The sequence below is a fragment of the Nicotiana tabacum genome, chromosome 20, assembly GCF_000715075.1.
Source record: "Nicotiana tabacum cultivar K326 chromosome 20, ASM71507v2, whole genome shotgun sequence".
Classification (NCBI taxonomy): Eukaryota; Viridiplantae; Streptophyta; class Magnoliopsida; order Solanales; family Solanaceae; genus Nicotiana; species Nicotiana tabacum.
Genome location: NC_134099.1, coordinates 116,866,650 through 116,883,162, shown reverse-complemented (window position 1 = coordinate 116,883,162; position 16,513 = coordinate 116,866,650). Strand labels below are relative to the sequence as shown.

The window sequence follows — 16,513 nt, the reverse complement described above, 5'->3', positions numbered from 1 at the left end:
CTCATCATGATTCTCGTATTGCTGTCGCTTCCAGTCCTCCAAATTCTGAGCATAAGCCTGGATGCGGGAAATATCCATACCATCGAGCAGAGTGGCCATGGAGCATTCATTTATTATGTACGGCCCAAGTCCTACCACAAATTGATGTACTCGGTCACTTATTTCAGCCACAATCGAGGGGGCATACCTCGCCAATGAATCAAACTGGAGACTATACTCCCGCACACTCATGTTCCCTTGTTTAAGAGCCAAGAACCTGTCTACCCTTGCCTAACAAATCTGTGACGGCAAGTAATGACGCAAGAAAGCCCATGAGAACTCTCCCCATACCGCTGGAGATGCATTTGTCCCTCTAGACAATTCCCAAGTTTCATACCACTGAACCGCAACATCCCGCAATCGGTAAGAAGCCAACTCTACTGACTCAGTGTCTGATGCATGCATCACTTCAATGTCCTCTACATCATATCAATAATGTTTTGCGGGTCCTCATACTTGATGGTTCTGGTAAACACTGGAGGGTCCAGATTGATGAAGTCTCAAACTCTTGCGCTAATAGCCCTGTCAACGTAACCAACACTTATACCTACCTAGCGCTGAGCTTGAGCGGCTACCAATCTAGTCAACAACAGTACTGCACTCCGCATATCCATATCCTTATCCTGAACAATAGGTGGAGGTATTGGGTTCCTCTTTATCTCCTCGGCTGCTGGCGAAATCGGAGAACTATGCGAGGGTGTTGTATTTCCCCTCGGGGCCTCACCCTGGCCCTCACTAGAGATTGGTACTCTACTCATGCCCTCAGCTGCCAATACTTTACCCTTCTGACTAGCCGTAGCTTTCCTGGTCATAGGCATTGCTGCATATATAAAACAAGTCTAAGGTCAGGGGATTTATTCTCTATGACTCTGCTCTATTGCACGATCTAATATCAAGAAGGAAGGATAACTGGTCCCTAAATGTCCTGTAATTTCTTGCTTATACAACGTGATGCACAACACATTTATAAGCACGACTTTATTATACACGGTTTGCAGACAACCCTAAGACAGAACTGCTCCGATACCACTTTTGTCACGACTGGCATCCGGTGCGTACTCAACTGAGCGCCACGTACTTTATCCCATATTCTCCTTTTATTTTTATTAAACTTGTCACGGGCCATGATAGGCCACATCTATATATGTAATTAACAATATTAGAACGTAACTCACATAACTAATTCAAAAGATTTATATAGATATATAGGGGCCGTCAAGGCCGTTGACATGTCATACCTAAAGCTATACACAGGACACTGTCTGCAAAACCTCTAAGAAAACATGATCATAATATATAAGTTGAGACAGGGTCCCCGACATCTTCATAAAACAAAGTAACATATATAGAACATGACTCGACAATACTCCAGGAAGATGTGGAGCTCACCAACCAAAAGCTGATATATGGAGGCAGCCTACAGTGGATGGTCCTCACCTCGCCTATCTACACCTGTGTGGCATGAAACACAGCGTCCCAGGAAAAGGGACATCAGCACGAAGAATGTAAGGCAGAAATGAAACATAGTAATAATAAGATACTATCTCGAGGAGAGATAAGAGTCAACTTATAATTTCTGACTTGCTGCTGAGGGCCGTACCATGTAGAATAAAACTCATTCGTATAAATAAATAAAATTACGATATAATAGTTCTGATTATATCATTCTCGTGGCGTTAACTGCCCAACTGATCAGTAGTAACTGCCCGACCGGTCGTTGCACGGTGGTAAATGCATGACTGCCCAATCGATGATAAATAATGATACATAACTGCCCAACCAGCCGGAGCCTGGTAGTAAATGCATGTCTGCCCAACTGGTCGTAGCACTGTGGTAAATGAATATGTATGACTGTCCAACCGACCGTAGCACGGTGGTAAATATGTAACTGCCCAACCGATCGTAGCACGGTGGTAAATGCATATACACGAAGATGCATGTATTAGTGTATTATGAACATTAACACCTTTATATGAAGAAAATCATTGTTGGTTCCGAAGTTATTTTCTTTACTTCTCCTTAGTAAGTAAAACACAAACATAGGAGAGTTCGGCATATTTACATGCATATAGTACCTAAAGAATTCATGAGACAAAAAAGGACATAAGAATCTAGTGGTTTACAATAAATTTTGGATCTCTCGTACCCTTTTCTTTCAAAGTCCCTTGAACACCTTAGAAATGAAATGTATGGTCAAATAGTGCAAATCATAATTATGTAACAATACAGGAGCATTTCCTAACCATAAATTCTCCTTAACCATCCGTTTACTAATCAATGTGAATTATACAAGACACGTTCCCCAAAAGGCAATTATCTCAAAGACAAAATTCTCCAAGCTTTAAATGACATAACTGTCATTGATTTTGTTAACGCCACTTCTTGTCTAAACTCTCAAAATTTCCTTAGCTGAAATTTGACCAGCATTGAGTAATATATTTGAATGCACTCCACTTGACATTACTATTTCATATTCACCAATTAAAAACTTCATCTTTTTTATTCAAGTAACAACATACTCTTCAATGTTAAGTTAGTGCCTTTAATGGGAAAACTCTTAACAGCTAGTTCAATATAGCGATTGACTCTCCAACTGATCAACTCACCAATCAACCAGCTACGCCTCAATAGAGACTTAGGAACATATTTAGACATGCTTGAATATCATTTTACATAAATAAATAACATAGACATCCTTAACTGCTAAGAGTAGAATCACTTATAGAATAACATTACGTTTACGTATCGTTACTTGGATCATGCCAAAAGAAGGAAGGATTAGCTTTAACATACCTGAGTCGATTCTCTTGAGAGAGATTATAGCATACTCCCCTAATATTGCAAAATCTCACGTTAATTAAGTTGCTCTGGAATCCCGGGTCTTGAAGCATTGAAGACGCTATAGAATGCCAGACATTTGAATTCTTCCAATTTCTTGAACTCTCACGTTATCAGATGGATATATGATCCATTTTTATGTCCTTAAGACATAATGTTATTCCTTTTGCAAAAAGGTATATCATTTAAGTCTTAAGATAAGTTGCCACATAGACAAATGACTTTAAGAGTCATTCCTAAGCTTATGGTGGTGCTGCTACGTGGGGGATTCTTAATATTATATTATAATTCATTTATTAATTAGGTAATGTTTTGTTACCCGATAATTAATTAATTTTCCAAAATATCTTAAATTACTTAAAATTCTACTTATCTTAATATACTTTATACATCATATTATCATGGTCATAAAGTACCTTGTATGGTACTAGTCCATAAATATCAGATATTATATCTCGGACCATATTTTATCCCAAAATAACAAACTTCGGCGATACTCAATTTCTTCAATTCGTTAACCCTTTGACCTTTATAACACTTGTCGCTTGTTACAAATAGCATAAATGCTTATGATCTCAAAATAATCTCATTCCCCACTCTAGATCGATTAACTTATGACGAAACTTTAACGTACTAAATGCGGGATGTAACACTGACAAAACTAGGACCTCCCTCACCTTATTTACATATGCGTGCTTAGATGGCCTATCTATTAAATGACTAATTCACATAATTGAGTTCAGTCGGGACCCACCATTGTGGACCGCGAGGGGTGCCTAAAACCTTACCCAATCTCTGGTAATGAAAACTTGTTATATGAGTTAATTGCTCTAGGTGGCCTAGCACCTTAATCTGTTAGGTGGCGACTCTTCAAATACCAAATTCCAAAAGGAAACGAGTTGTTCCCAATGAATGTCGAAACCTAGACTCCGCGAGGAAAAAGGGGCGTGCCCCAGCTGGGCGTTTTGAGAATTTAAGATCTGTTCAACTGTGTAAGGTCTTGAACAACTTCATATTATGTGTATCGACTTGCGTGCATATTGAATTTAGTTACTGGATGATTCAGAGTCAAATTGAAAGAACGAATCTAGTTTTGGGAACTTAATCGATGAGAATTTGACTGGAATTTGAAATTTGAGTAAATGGCACCGATTGAGGTCGGGGTCATTGATTGCTATTTGGTTTCCTTTTCTTCGGTCAGTTCCCTACTTTTTGGTGCCGAAATCGCGGGTGTCACACCTTCTTTTTACGGGGAAAGGAGTTTTTCCACTTTGAGGGATATTATTGAAATAAGATTATTTATTTCAATTATAGAGTCGCCACTTGGAATAATTATTGAGGTTTCTCCAGTCAGCGGTTTATTTTAAAATCCCAATTCAAAGAAAATTAGACTCCATTAAAGTTTGTGAAACACAGAAGACCGGGTAAGGAATTTTGTTGACCTGGAAGAAGGTGTGAGGCACTCCCAGATTCTGTGGTTTTAACACAATAGCTTTACAATTAAACTCTGCTTAATTATCTGATTATTACATATTTTAACCTATGTGCATTCTTACCTTTTACCGCTTTATTGTATATTTTAAGTAATTATGGATTTTATTTAAAATAAGTTACAATGTCGCGCATTTGTTGTTTTATACACATTGCAAGTCATGCCACGTGAAATGCACCGGTTATTTACAGTATATTAATTATTAATTATTTGAATTTGTAGGGTGAAGTCACGTGAACGTGCACTTGAATTTGAGATTACATATCATAATTATGCCACGAGAGCCGTATCCATAACCATAATAATTAAATTATTCAATACGCGCCTAAAGCAACTAGCGATGTTCATGAATTAATTTCCCTAAAACTAGTTTGGTATTATTGTGAGGCCAAGAGTTTATGAAAAGTAAATTAGTTATGAAAATATGAGTTAAAGCCCGTTTGGCTTAGCTGATTTAGAGTAGCTGATAAGTATTAGGTGCTGAAAAATACTTTTAGGTCCAAACACCCTCTTAGCCTTGGCAGACTTACCTATTTGGCATAACTATGTGATGACCTCAACAAAAACCAGTTTGGGGATGATAAATATTCCCTTACACACAAATCCTTTTGCTTTTATTTTTATCTACTTTATCAAAACCCATTCTTAGATTCTATGAACAATATAGTATCCTATCTTAAGAAACCAACATCACAAGTAGCCATTAAATTAATCCAAAATAAAGATGAATAAGATTGAGAAATACCAAACACTAAGATGGACAACTAACATGGTATACGACAGAACTAATCTAAGACAAAGCAAGCAAGCAAAGTTGAATAAACCTAGCTGTTAGCAAATAATTAAAACTCATGGAACGTCCTCACCTATCTTGAACAGAGCAAGCAGAATGCTTCAATCACTCAATGAGCAAAATAAGAATCCATACGTGCATTCCTAAGAATTCTGAGCTACCAAGAAGACACTTAATTTTGAAAGCATTTAAGAAATAGAATAAGGAACCAAATCTCTAGCAGACTTCAAGAACGAGAGAAATAATTAGCACATTTACACAAAATCCACCTTAGTGGCCAGCCATAGAAAATCTGATCAATCCCCCTTAACAATTCAACATTAATGATCCGATAACCACCATAACAATTGATTAACAAAATGAAATCGCATGTGAAAGCATGCTAACAGAGAGAGGGGATCCATAAACAACATTCATCAAGCTGTTGTAATAAGATGAGATAAGAACAAAAAGGACCTTTTATAGATGCATCTGAACTTCGATTCTTTGACAACTATTGAAGCTTAAACACAAACAAAACCGCGTACAAGACCTCAACAAAAACTCGACCAAATCGCCAGAAACGTAAAGTTGACTCAGGAAACTCACTAAACTCCAATGACTTTACATGGCTGAAATGAAGCTTAAGCTGCAGCTCTTTTAATGATGTAAGAAGCTGGTTTACAGACTGCTTTAAGCTAGTTTCAAGCTGAGCTTTGTGGGGGTTTCACTGATTTTTTGGTGAAGTAGTGGATTTTCCCTGCTACTATAAGTAAGGAGAAGTAGTCATGTTTTCCTTTCCCGCTCCCCCCGTTTTTTCTCCTTTTTCTCCCAATTCTCTTATGTCCTCGTATTTAGCTATTACAATGATTTGTGATAAATTCCATAAGCATGTGTGGGCGAAAATTAACTGAACAAGTGAGACAATTTGAAATAAAACTAGATCTTCAGAATTCTCAGCACAAACGTCTCCATGAGTTTAAACAAACTTTTAATAACTTGTATGAATATATGCAAATCAAACAAAATTTTACATCTAAACGTTTGAATATTTAATAAGCACATGAAAATCAAACGTCAAACATGAGAAAATAGTTCATTAACATAGATGAGATAGAATTACTAAGTAATTGATATGTTTACCTCTCAGTAGGAAATACAAGAGCGAACAACCAAATAAAAGCTGGGATGTGAGAATAGAGTTTAGACCATTGATTTTCAGCGAAGGACAACAAAGCAACAACATTTTAGATGCTCAATCTACCTTCAAAATTCCAGAAATCATGTGATAAACTAAAATAATTTGATGTTTTAAGAACTGCAGATCTGAGCGAAAACTTTTTAATTCAAGAAAAGTTTCCTAGCTTTTTTGTATGTGTTCGTGAGTAGGTGTGTATTTCTGGAGGTGTCAGTGATTAAAGATGAGAGTGAGGGTTTATTTGTAGAAGTGTGGGTCAATCCGTGTGAGGGGAGCTTCCTTCTCTTTCTTTTGGAGTGAAATGAGGTGGGATCGTTTCGGTAAGGGAAGAGAGAGAGAGACGGCTTCGTTTGATGTTAAGGAAGGGGCTGGTCAGGTTAGTGATTGGGCTTGGATGAGTATTGAAAAGGGATTTTTACCTATCTATACCATATATCAAACATTATTACCTTCATTATTTAAGGATTGTGTTAATTACATTTAAGCATACTAAATTACCATTTATATACCATAATTCAAATTAAGGGTATAATTATTCCTTTATTTATTGTAGGCGTGATTTTAGGACCGTATTTTTACGTTATTTCGTTTACCCGCCTCTCTCTCCTCCCACCCCCCCCACACCCCTTCGTTTACCCGCCTCTCTCTCCTCCCCCCCCCCCACGATTTACCTTCAGTTTTTCCCCCATTCTCGTACAATCTCTTCTCACCCATAATTACCATCACTTTCTTCTCCACTTAATTACCTTCAGTTGTATCCCCCACGATTTGAATTCACTTTCATCTTTGTCTTCAACTCCTAAATCATGAAAAAAACCAACACTCCCAAAAAAAAATCATCAAAAACTATATTAGCTGATATTCCAACCTTTGATTTGGGTGTTTTAACACCAAAATCACCACCCAAAAACCCACAATCGATGCATGCAAGTGAACAAACTACTGGTATTTCATCTCCTAGACAAATTCGTGCGGAAATGAGAAGCAAGCATTTGCACGATGTTGATGCTGGTGGAGTTGATAAACTAGTCGAGAAACAACTCAAACGCAAGGGGAAAAAGTTGAGTGTAGATGACGATTTTGTAGATGATTCCCCCAAAGTTCCATCTGTGAAAAAAACCCAAGGTCTCTCCTTCTTCATCAAAACCAAAAAAGAAGAAACCCTCAAAAAAAGTACCAAAATTGGTTCACCAAAAAATTTCAATAAAGGTAAACACTATTTATTTTTCCTCACTATTTTGTAGTTTGATTTTGGTTGTAAAAATCTGTTGTTCAAGTGTTAATTTAGTGCTCAAGTGTTTTTTGGCCAAATGTGGTATTGTCCTAATTTTGTAGATTATTTGTCGCAATTTTGTAGGTTTAATGGAACTGTGATTATTTGACAGTCTATAACTGTAGTTAGTTTGTAGTTGATTTGTAGTCTGATCGTTAAATTGTAGAGATGATATTTTTCATTGCAACCTGTATTGCTGCTATATTTAGCTTCATTCTAAATACAATTAATCTACATTTTGTGAGTTACTTGAAGTAGCTATTACATTCTGTAGATAATGTTTACACGTGCATTGTTCTTCTTTGATTGTTCAAGTGTATTCTGGTAAAATGTGATGTTGTCCTAATTTTGTAGATTCTTTGTCTCAATTTTGTAGGTTAATTGGAACTGTGACTCTTAGACAGTGTATAAATGTAATTAGTTTGTAGTTGATGTGTAGTCTGATGGTTAAATTGTAGATATGATATTTTTTATTGTAGCATGTATAGCTCATATATTTAACTTCATTCTAACTACAGTTAATATACATTTATGTGAGATACTTGAAGTAACTGTTACATCCTGTAGATAATGTTTACACGTGCATTGTTCTTCTGTTATTGTTTTGTAGTTATAGGTGTGGGTAGGTTGTTCTTCTTCTAGTTATATTTTGTATTTGTCATGTAGTTATATGTAGATTACTGCTTCCTTTTTATGCAAACTACTAATGTTCATTAATTTTATATTTTCTACATAATGGCCCTTACTTTGCACAACAAAATGTTGATTATGGTGTGCTTAGATTCCACAGTTTGTGTGATCCTAGCATACCTAGCCAGATACAAGCTTTACTCTCTCTGAATGCTTTAAGGGTTTTCAAAAAAACTTGTTTTGGTTACTTATTAGGTCTCCCCACAATCTGTATGCAAAGCCAATCACTTCATCTTCTGATGAAGTATGAATTGACAAAGTCTACTGACTCATATTTTTCAGTACTATTTAAGGGTGAAAAATTGAATTTTTCCTTGAGAGAATTTGGGTTGATAACTGGTCTTAATTGTGTGAATAAGTTTTCAGACTATGGTTACACTTCCACCTATGTTAGCCCTTTAATGAATACATATTTCCGAACAAAGAAAGGGTTGAGAAATGTCATTTGAAAAATGTAGTGACTAATAAAGCATGGGCAAACGATGTGGATGCGGTGAAGTTGTGCATTCTTTATATGTTGGAATTTTTTGTTTGTCCTTCTGATAAAGACCATGTGACTTTCATAGACAAGTTTATGTTCTTTCTAATAGAGTCTGGTAATTTTGAGTCATACCCATGGGGTATCAAATCCTTCAAGCAGGTTATTGAATCTGTCCGACATCGTCTTAATCCCCATGTACATTCTTATCTGATACGGGGATACTCATTAGCCTTGCAAGTGTGGCTATATGAGTGTTGCTCGTCCGTCAGCACCGAGCTTTCTACGAGATGTTCTGAATCTATACCTCGCATTTTAAGATGGTCAGCTACAAAGGGGCAGATTTGGTTAATTGCAATTGAAGAGAAGATGATCAAGCCTGAGTGGATCAAGGTATTTTTTTCCACTTTTGTATGATGCTACAATTACATTCATAATAACTACATTGAATCTACATTTTTTTTGTCACTTGAATTAACTGTTATTTTCATCATTCAGTTCACAAACATGATTGAATTTGGAGAAGAGCTTGGAGTGCTTAATCTGCCAGACAAGATTCAATATGAAGATGAACATGGTGCTCAACCATCACATGTTCCAACTGCTGCTTCTCCATCATTTGAACCCAAATATACAGATTGTCAAGAGGACATTGAATCTGTCAGTAGCAAGCTCAGGAAGTTGGAAAAGGGGATTGTGCAGGTATTATGAATAACTACAATATATTGACATAATTTGCTACATTTTGACTTCATTACATAACAATTATAGTATGTTATACATTGTAGTTAATTTGTGGTATAAATCTATAACAATTATAGTTTGTTGAATTGTAGTGTAACTGTAGCAGTTAGAATAAGATTACCAACTAATTATATATTTAATTTTTAGGTTGATGGAAAGTTAGATGCCTTTAGGAAGACTGTTTTGAGGAACTCTCAAGCCTTCGAGAGTTCATAGATCAATCTTTGAAGAGTGTTATGAATGTGATAAACAAGAGGTTTGATTTGGACGAGTCAAAGGTAAGAATTTACATATAATTTTGTACTAAGACTAATTAAGACATATGAATAAAGTAGTCTCAAATATTCCCCAAAATTGTAGTTTGCTGGTAGTTCAACAAAAAATAATTACCAACATCAAGGAGAGAACAACCAGCAATTCCAGTTCAATGCTGGTGATCAACTGCATGGAAGCACAAGCAATACAGGTATCTACAAAATTCCTACATACATATCTACAAATTTCAAGACAACATTATTTAATTATACTAATCACTTTTTCACTATGTGTTGCAGCTACAATTTCTCCAGAACATTTTCAACCACATGTTGACTTATATCCTGACTTCCAAGAAGCAGCTGAGGCATATAAAGCAGGTACAGAACCATTCCTTCATTACAATAAGGTTTTTATGCAAAATTTTAATAATTTACACCTTAACTACATATTCCTACATATATCTACAATTCTCATTTCCAATTATTCATTCAAGCTGAAGTTTCAGCAGAACATCTACAAGGAAATATTGAGGAAGAACCAGTAATTGATGAAGTAGCTGAGGCACAACAAGCAGGTAATATATTCTCTATATTCTCTATAACTCCATAATACTGTTCATAACTACATAGATCTACACTTATCTACAGAAGGTGAAGTTCCACAGTCGCCAATTCACGGTGTGACTGTGACTGAAGTTGTTCCTGAAGGCATTGATAAAAAAGTTGTTCCTGAAGTTGTTCCTGAAGGCATTGACAACAAAGGTTTGACATTGGATGATTTTGAGCTGCCAGAAAACTTATCACAGTTGGTCATGTATGGCGAGCCCATACCAGATGAATCAACCCCTGTTCATCCCGGTAGAACCAGGCAACCGGGAAAACATGCACGATCACCTTTCACATCTTTGTATAGTTCTGGAGGCAGCACATCTGTTGGACCTAAATTTTTTAACCTCAAGCACCCCTTCACAAGTGTCATAGGTGAAAATGTAGATCCTGAATTGACAGAAAGGTTCACCAACTGGTTATACATTCGTAGTGATAAAGTATCTAGGAGGTATGAGTGCTTCATTTTACACTGTCTGTTCACCATTTTTATACTTTAAAATTGTAATTCATTTTGTCAATTTTTTGTATTTGATATTTTTTTGTTATTACAGGAGGAAATATTACTTTTTCAAGAAGGATAATCAAATCAAGCCTTGGTTGGATTTTGGTTGTGAAAAGATTGATAAGAAGGACTGGTTTTATGCCCTTGCTCACCCCGGACAAGTCATCAATAACACAGTAAGTATAAAGAACAGAATCATTCACAATATCTGTTTTGTCTTCAGCTGTGTAGTGTAATTGTAGTTTATTTTTCAGCTATGATGTGTAATTGTAGTAATATTGTAGACAACATATATATGTTACTATATTTATGTCTCAGCTGTGAAATTTTGCTTTTTATGGACCTTATGTATCATATGTGATGATGATTGTATGTACAAACTGGAATTTTGGTACTTTTGACTGACTTGGAATCTCTGTGTACCACAACTGTAGTTACCTTATAGTAATATTGTAGAGCTTGTGATTGTGCCTATTAATATTAACTGTAGGTTGAACTTGCTGATTATTGGGACCTTAAGTTAGGTAGTATGTTTCATTTGTTCCTCTGTATAGTGAATAAATGTAGACAGTGCATAAATATAGTTAATGTGTAGTTGTTTTGTAGTCTGATGGGTCAATTGTACATATAGTACTGTAGCTGTTTTGTAGACAAGTGTAGTTACACCGTAGCTTATTGTACATATAGTTCACTATGGTTCATACAAACTACAATTAAATTACATTTTGGTGAGGTACTTGGACTAACTGTTATATTTCTGTAGTTATAGTATAGCTAATTTGCAACAATCTGTTAGAGTTTTTAATAAATTTAAATTGTAGTTAATCTGTAGCTGTTTTGTAGACAAGTGTAGTTACACCGTAGCTTATTGTATATGTTTATTCTATTTTGGCAGCACATTGATGTTATGATGTATTATCTGCGAAAAAGAGGCAAATATGGACCCAACAATAATACTAGGTTCACAACCACCGATTGCTTGTTCAAGACTAAGATTGAAAGAATCTATGACAAGTTCATAAGTTCTCCACCGGAACAAAGGTATTCGGTTGTTAAACCCGAGGATGATGTTGGAGAATATATTCTTGGGTACAGAATTCTTGTTAATGTTGCCTGGGATCTTGTTGACTATGTGCTCATACCTGTGAACCTTGTAGAGAACTTCCATTGGTTGTTGCTAGTTTTTGACATAAAGGACAGACAACTTTATGTTTATGATTCCATGGTGAGAGCAAACCGTCATAAAACAGTTGAGACATTGGTTGACAAGTTTTCAATCATTATCCCTCTGTATTTGTCATGCACTGGTTTCTATGGTAAACGTAAAGACATTGACTTCAAGACCACAAAGGCATACATCGAGAAACCAGTTACGGACCCTCTCGACATACAATGGATGGTTGCTGAGATTCCACAACAAAAGGAAGGCTCAGTGTAAAAAATAATCTCCCTTTCTATATGTTTAATTATTTTATTTTAATTATTTGTTATATAATGAAAAATTCTCATCTTATGCAGCGATTGTGGTGTATTTGTGGCTGCATTTGCGGAGTATGTTAGCCTTGGAGATTTGGCAATCCCAAAGGAAGATCTTTCTGATATTGACCAATACCGTAGACGCTATGGAGCTCTACTGTGGGACTATGCAACAAAGAAGCAAGAAGATGGGTCAATCAGTGAGAGTGAGGTTACTGGCAGGCTAGTAAGGAGGAAGGGTGCTCCGGCAAAAAACGAGAGGACTAGAGTGCAACGAAAGAAGAAATAGACTATTGTGTTCCTAGTTTGGTCTCTGAAATTTGGTAGTTGAATTGGAAAACAATGTAGGAAATATGTCGTTTTGGTTTTCTACAACACTTTTTGTTGATTACATTATACTCGAGTACTCTGATTACATTTTTACAGCAACAACTTTGTCTTACAATTTGACTTTAATCTTCAAGTTATTTTTATAAATACCTTCAAGTGCCAAGTAATATCTGTATATAACTGTCATTTGTTACACAACATAAAGATAAAATAAATACAGGAATCATATAAATAATTTAATCATCTTTTATCAACAAGGTTTATCAAAAAAATTCAATTTATCTACATTTAAACTACGTTAAACTACATTTTAACTACAACTCCTCTACATATGAATAACATGACTACAATTCTAACACAGTTAAACTACATATTCACTACAATCTGGATACAATTTACGTTGAATGCATTCTTTATTAATAACAGTTTTTTGTATACAGTAAATATTAAAGTTTAACTATTCTATAAAAAAAAGACAACTTTAGACGCTTGACAGAATACATAAAAACATAAATAGTGCAGATACACAAATTGATGTTTATACTTCTTATTCATCTTCAAAAACTTAAACAATTACACAAGAAAATCCGATAATTTGAGCTCACTAACATTTATTTTGAATAACTATTCTAACTACATGATATTCATTTCTTTTTCGGCGCATTCTTGCAAGTTCTTTTGTTATGCCCTTCACCTCCACAATTGCCACATGACATCTTGTATTTCTTTGACTTTATTTCATCAAATGTTTTATATCTTTCCTTGTGAGGTCTCCCTGGCTGCCTTTTATCTCCCGCCGGTGGCTTTACTACCTCATCCAAAATATGTTGTGGCACATCACATTTGCCTTTATCAGGAAGAGGATTTACTGGCATTTCATAGGTAAGCAGAAGGCTCTTCCTTGTGTAATATGGAGAGCAATAGTTTTCGTATGTTTCATTCCTATGCCTTAATGCTGCCAAAGCATGCGCACATGGAAGTTCATCAAGTTGGAATTGTCCACAGCTACATTTCTTGTTTTCTAGACACACAATGTACCGCTTCACACCATCTAATACAGTATGTATATGATCTGTTGAAGCCCTCACCTACAATTGAAGACCAAGCAGAAATAATAATACATCAATCATTAAAATGGATTATCAACAATTTACCTACAAATCAGCAACAAATATATTACAGCTCATCTACAAACTATTATTACCGACAATTTGACTACAGTTTAACTACAATCTGAAAACACTGCAGCTAGTACTTTTTTTTTCTCCTGCACCAAAAAAAAATATCTTACCCTTAGTTTCTGAGATAATGTACTGTTGTCTTGCAATTCTTTGTTGTATTTGTGACCAAGGTATGTGAAAGTACCATTTGCCTTCGATAACTTTTCTTTTGTCCAACGTTCAAGAAGAGTCCTCATATACTCAAATATATCAAATATTGGCAGCTCTCTTGCATCTTTTGTTACAGCATTCAACGACTCGGCAATGTTTGACGTCATAGTATAAGTTCTATTCACCGTTGCATGTACTCTTGACCATCTATGATAGCCAATATCATATAGGTAAGACTTTACATGCAGGTCTACCTCTTCAATATTCAACATCCTTTCATTAAATTCATCCAGAGTGTATGACTGTGCTGTAGCAAAGTACAATTCATGTAATTGTAGATGTCCCTTCTTGAATTTTGACCTTATTTTTGTCCATATATGCCACATGCAAGAGTAGTGTGCCATGCCCGGATAGACAACTGATGTTGCCTTCAGTATACTCTCATGCCTATTTGAAACAACATACATTGAAGGTCTTTCACCATATGCCTCCTTGAATTGCTCAAAGAACCACTTCCAAGACGCGTCGTTTTCAGAATCAACCACAGCATATGCCAAGGGAAAAATAGTACCTACATTTTTTAGACATAAAATATGATTAAATAACAACTACAATATATATTGAGAATATAGACAAGTTAACTACATTCTTTTATATAACTACAAAATAACTACAACATAACTACAATTTAACTGCATTTTAAAGACTGATTACAAAATAAGTACAAAATTATTCCATTATTTACCTGCTGCATCCATGGTGCTTGCTATCAGCATAATCCCCCTATAGGCTGACTTTAAGAATGTCCCATCAACCACTACTACCGGCCTACAATGTTGCCAACCATTTATTGATGTACAAAGAGCAACAAATACGTATAAGAAGCAATCATCTGCTGCCTTCTTCAATTTAACAACAGAACAAGGATAATTCTTCTCAAGAATATAAAAATATTTGGGTAATTTGTTGTAGGAGTCACACGGATTTCCTCTCAAAAACTGTAAAGCTTTTTCCTTTGCTCTCCATGCTTGCATGTAGCTTAGGTTCAGTCCATGTTCGGATAACATGTCAGTTTGTATGTCCTTTGGTGTGTAAACAGTCTTAGGATCATAATACTTTGGAACGACCATGCTACCAAGTACTGCTGCAGTACGTTTGCGCTGTATGAATGTTTCGTCCATTAGGCAGCATGTGTGTTGACGGCTGAAACTTCTTATCTTGAACATTGCCGAATCATTAATTGACGTTGCCTTGAAATGCCATTTACAGCTTTCAGCAACACATATAAGCCAGTAGCTACAAAAGAAATACAATATTTACACAAATTTATGAAAAACTACAATTAACTACAAACTGACTACAATTTAACTACAATTTATAAAACCCACCTATCTTCAATCATACACTGATTTTGCTGATATATTATCCACAAATAACTACATACCTTCTATGACTAGATCTTTTTACTCTGAACTGGAACTTGTGCATCACTGAATAATTCTTCATTGCAGCAACTACTGTTTGCTTGTCTTGATAAACTTGTCCTTCTTCAATATATGTTTGCGTAGATTCAGTTATTATTTCACTTTGATATTCCTCTATAGCTGGTGAGGATGGAAATTCAAGTAAGTTTAGGGATCCAGACGAACCTGCAAACAATAAATTCATAAATGTAGTTTCTATGTAGATAATTTTGAAAGCAACATTGCTTTATCCTTTTCAGTACTATGTGAGCTTTGTAGTTTAATTGTAGGTAATTGTAGTAATATTGTAGATAACATAGTAACACCATAACTCTCTGCAATGTCGAATCAAACATACCTGCACTGGTGCTTTCATTGTTGATTGCCAATTCCATATTGAAATCTCTTACGCTTATACATAAAGGATACGAACCTAAGTTTTTATTCTCCTTTTTGGTTTCCATGTACACACGAACCTCCATATCATTCCTAATCTCCATTGGAGGACAATTCTCGTTCACAATGTATTTGATTTCTATAATTTTATCCGATGTATCAATCGATAATTGTTCTGCAATTGTAGAACTGAGAATTCCGTAGCTTGCATTATCATCTACCACAATGACGTCAACTTCAAAATCTCTAAATCTACCATAGTTATCCCAATTACCATTCGATTTCAGCATTATTGGGATTTTTGACATGATTTCGTGTAGTTGATAGGAAAAAAGACGAAGAACAGATATAGTTTCGACAATTTGAGTACTGATATCGACGAAGAGCAATTTTGTATTCTACAATTTGTATTGAGCTTCGGTAGCTTGCGTTTTTTGAGAATTGTAGTTGAGTGAGAGAAGAGAGATCTCTTTCTGTTGAGGAAGGAGAGAATTACGCAACTGGTGCCTTCATCAGATCTGGTGCCTTCATCAGGAAGAGAGATCTCCTTCAGTTTCAAAATTCGAATAAAATCGTTGACAGAATCACATCATATCTGGTGCCTTCATTTTAGGGCTTTTTTATG

At 35.6% G+C, this 16,513-nt stretch overlaps 2 protein-coding genes and 1 long non-coding RNA gene across 3 annotated transcripts; 1 reads left to right on the top strand and 2 right to left on the bottom strand.

The window, feature by feature from the left end:
- Positions 1-1,219: 1,219 nt before the first annotated feature.
- On the bottom strand, positions 1,220-6,716 carry LOC107780995 (uncharacterized). Its single transcript, XR_001646937.2, has 2 exons — positions 6,285-6,716; positions 1,220-1,491 (listed from the first exon to the last, which is right to left on the bottom strand). It is a non-coding gene; the product is annotated as an uncharacterized LOC107780995 (long non-coding RNA).
- Positions 6,717-7,259: 543 nt separating this feature from the next.
- Positions 7,260-12,657, top strand: LOC142174507 (uncharacterized). The gene is made up of 12 exons (XM_075240313.1): positions 7,260-7,464; positions 7,967-8,025; positions 8,697-9,173; positions 9,279-9,482; positions 9,698-9,802; positions 9,885-9,990; positions 10,079-10,159; positions 10,291-10,356; positions 10,430-10,838; positions 10,942-11,068; positions 11,788-12,326; positions 12,411-12,657. Exons 1-12 carry the CDS (start codon positions 7,260-7,262, stop codon positions 12,655-12,657), a joined length of 2,625 nt encoding a protein of 874 aa, XP_075096414.1.
- A 685-nt stretch (positions 12,658-13,342) lies between these two features.
- On the bottom strand, positions 13,343-16,196 carry LOC142174506 (uncharacterized). Its single transcript, XM_075240312.1, has 5 exons — positions 15,851-16,196; positions 15,474-15,678; positions 14,775-15,325; positions 13,990-14,600; positions 13,343-13,786 (listed from the first exon to the last, which is right to left on the bottom strand). Exons 1-5 carry the CDS (start codon positions 16,194-16,196, stop codon positions 13,343-13,345), a joined length of 2,157 nt encoding a protein of 718 aa, XP_075096413.1.
- Between the last annotated feature and the right edge of the window lie 317 nt (positions 16,197-16,513).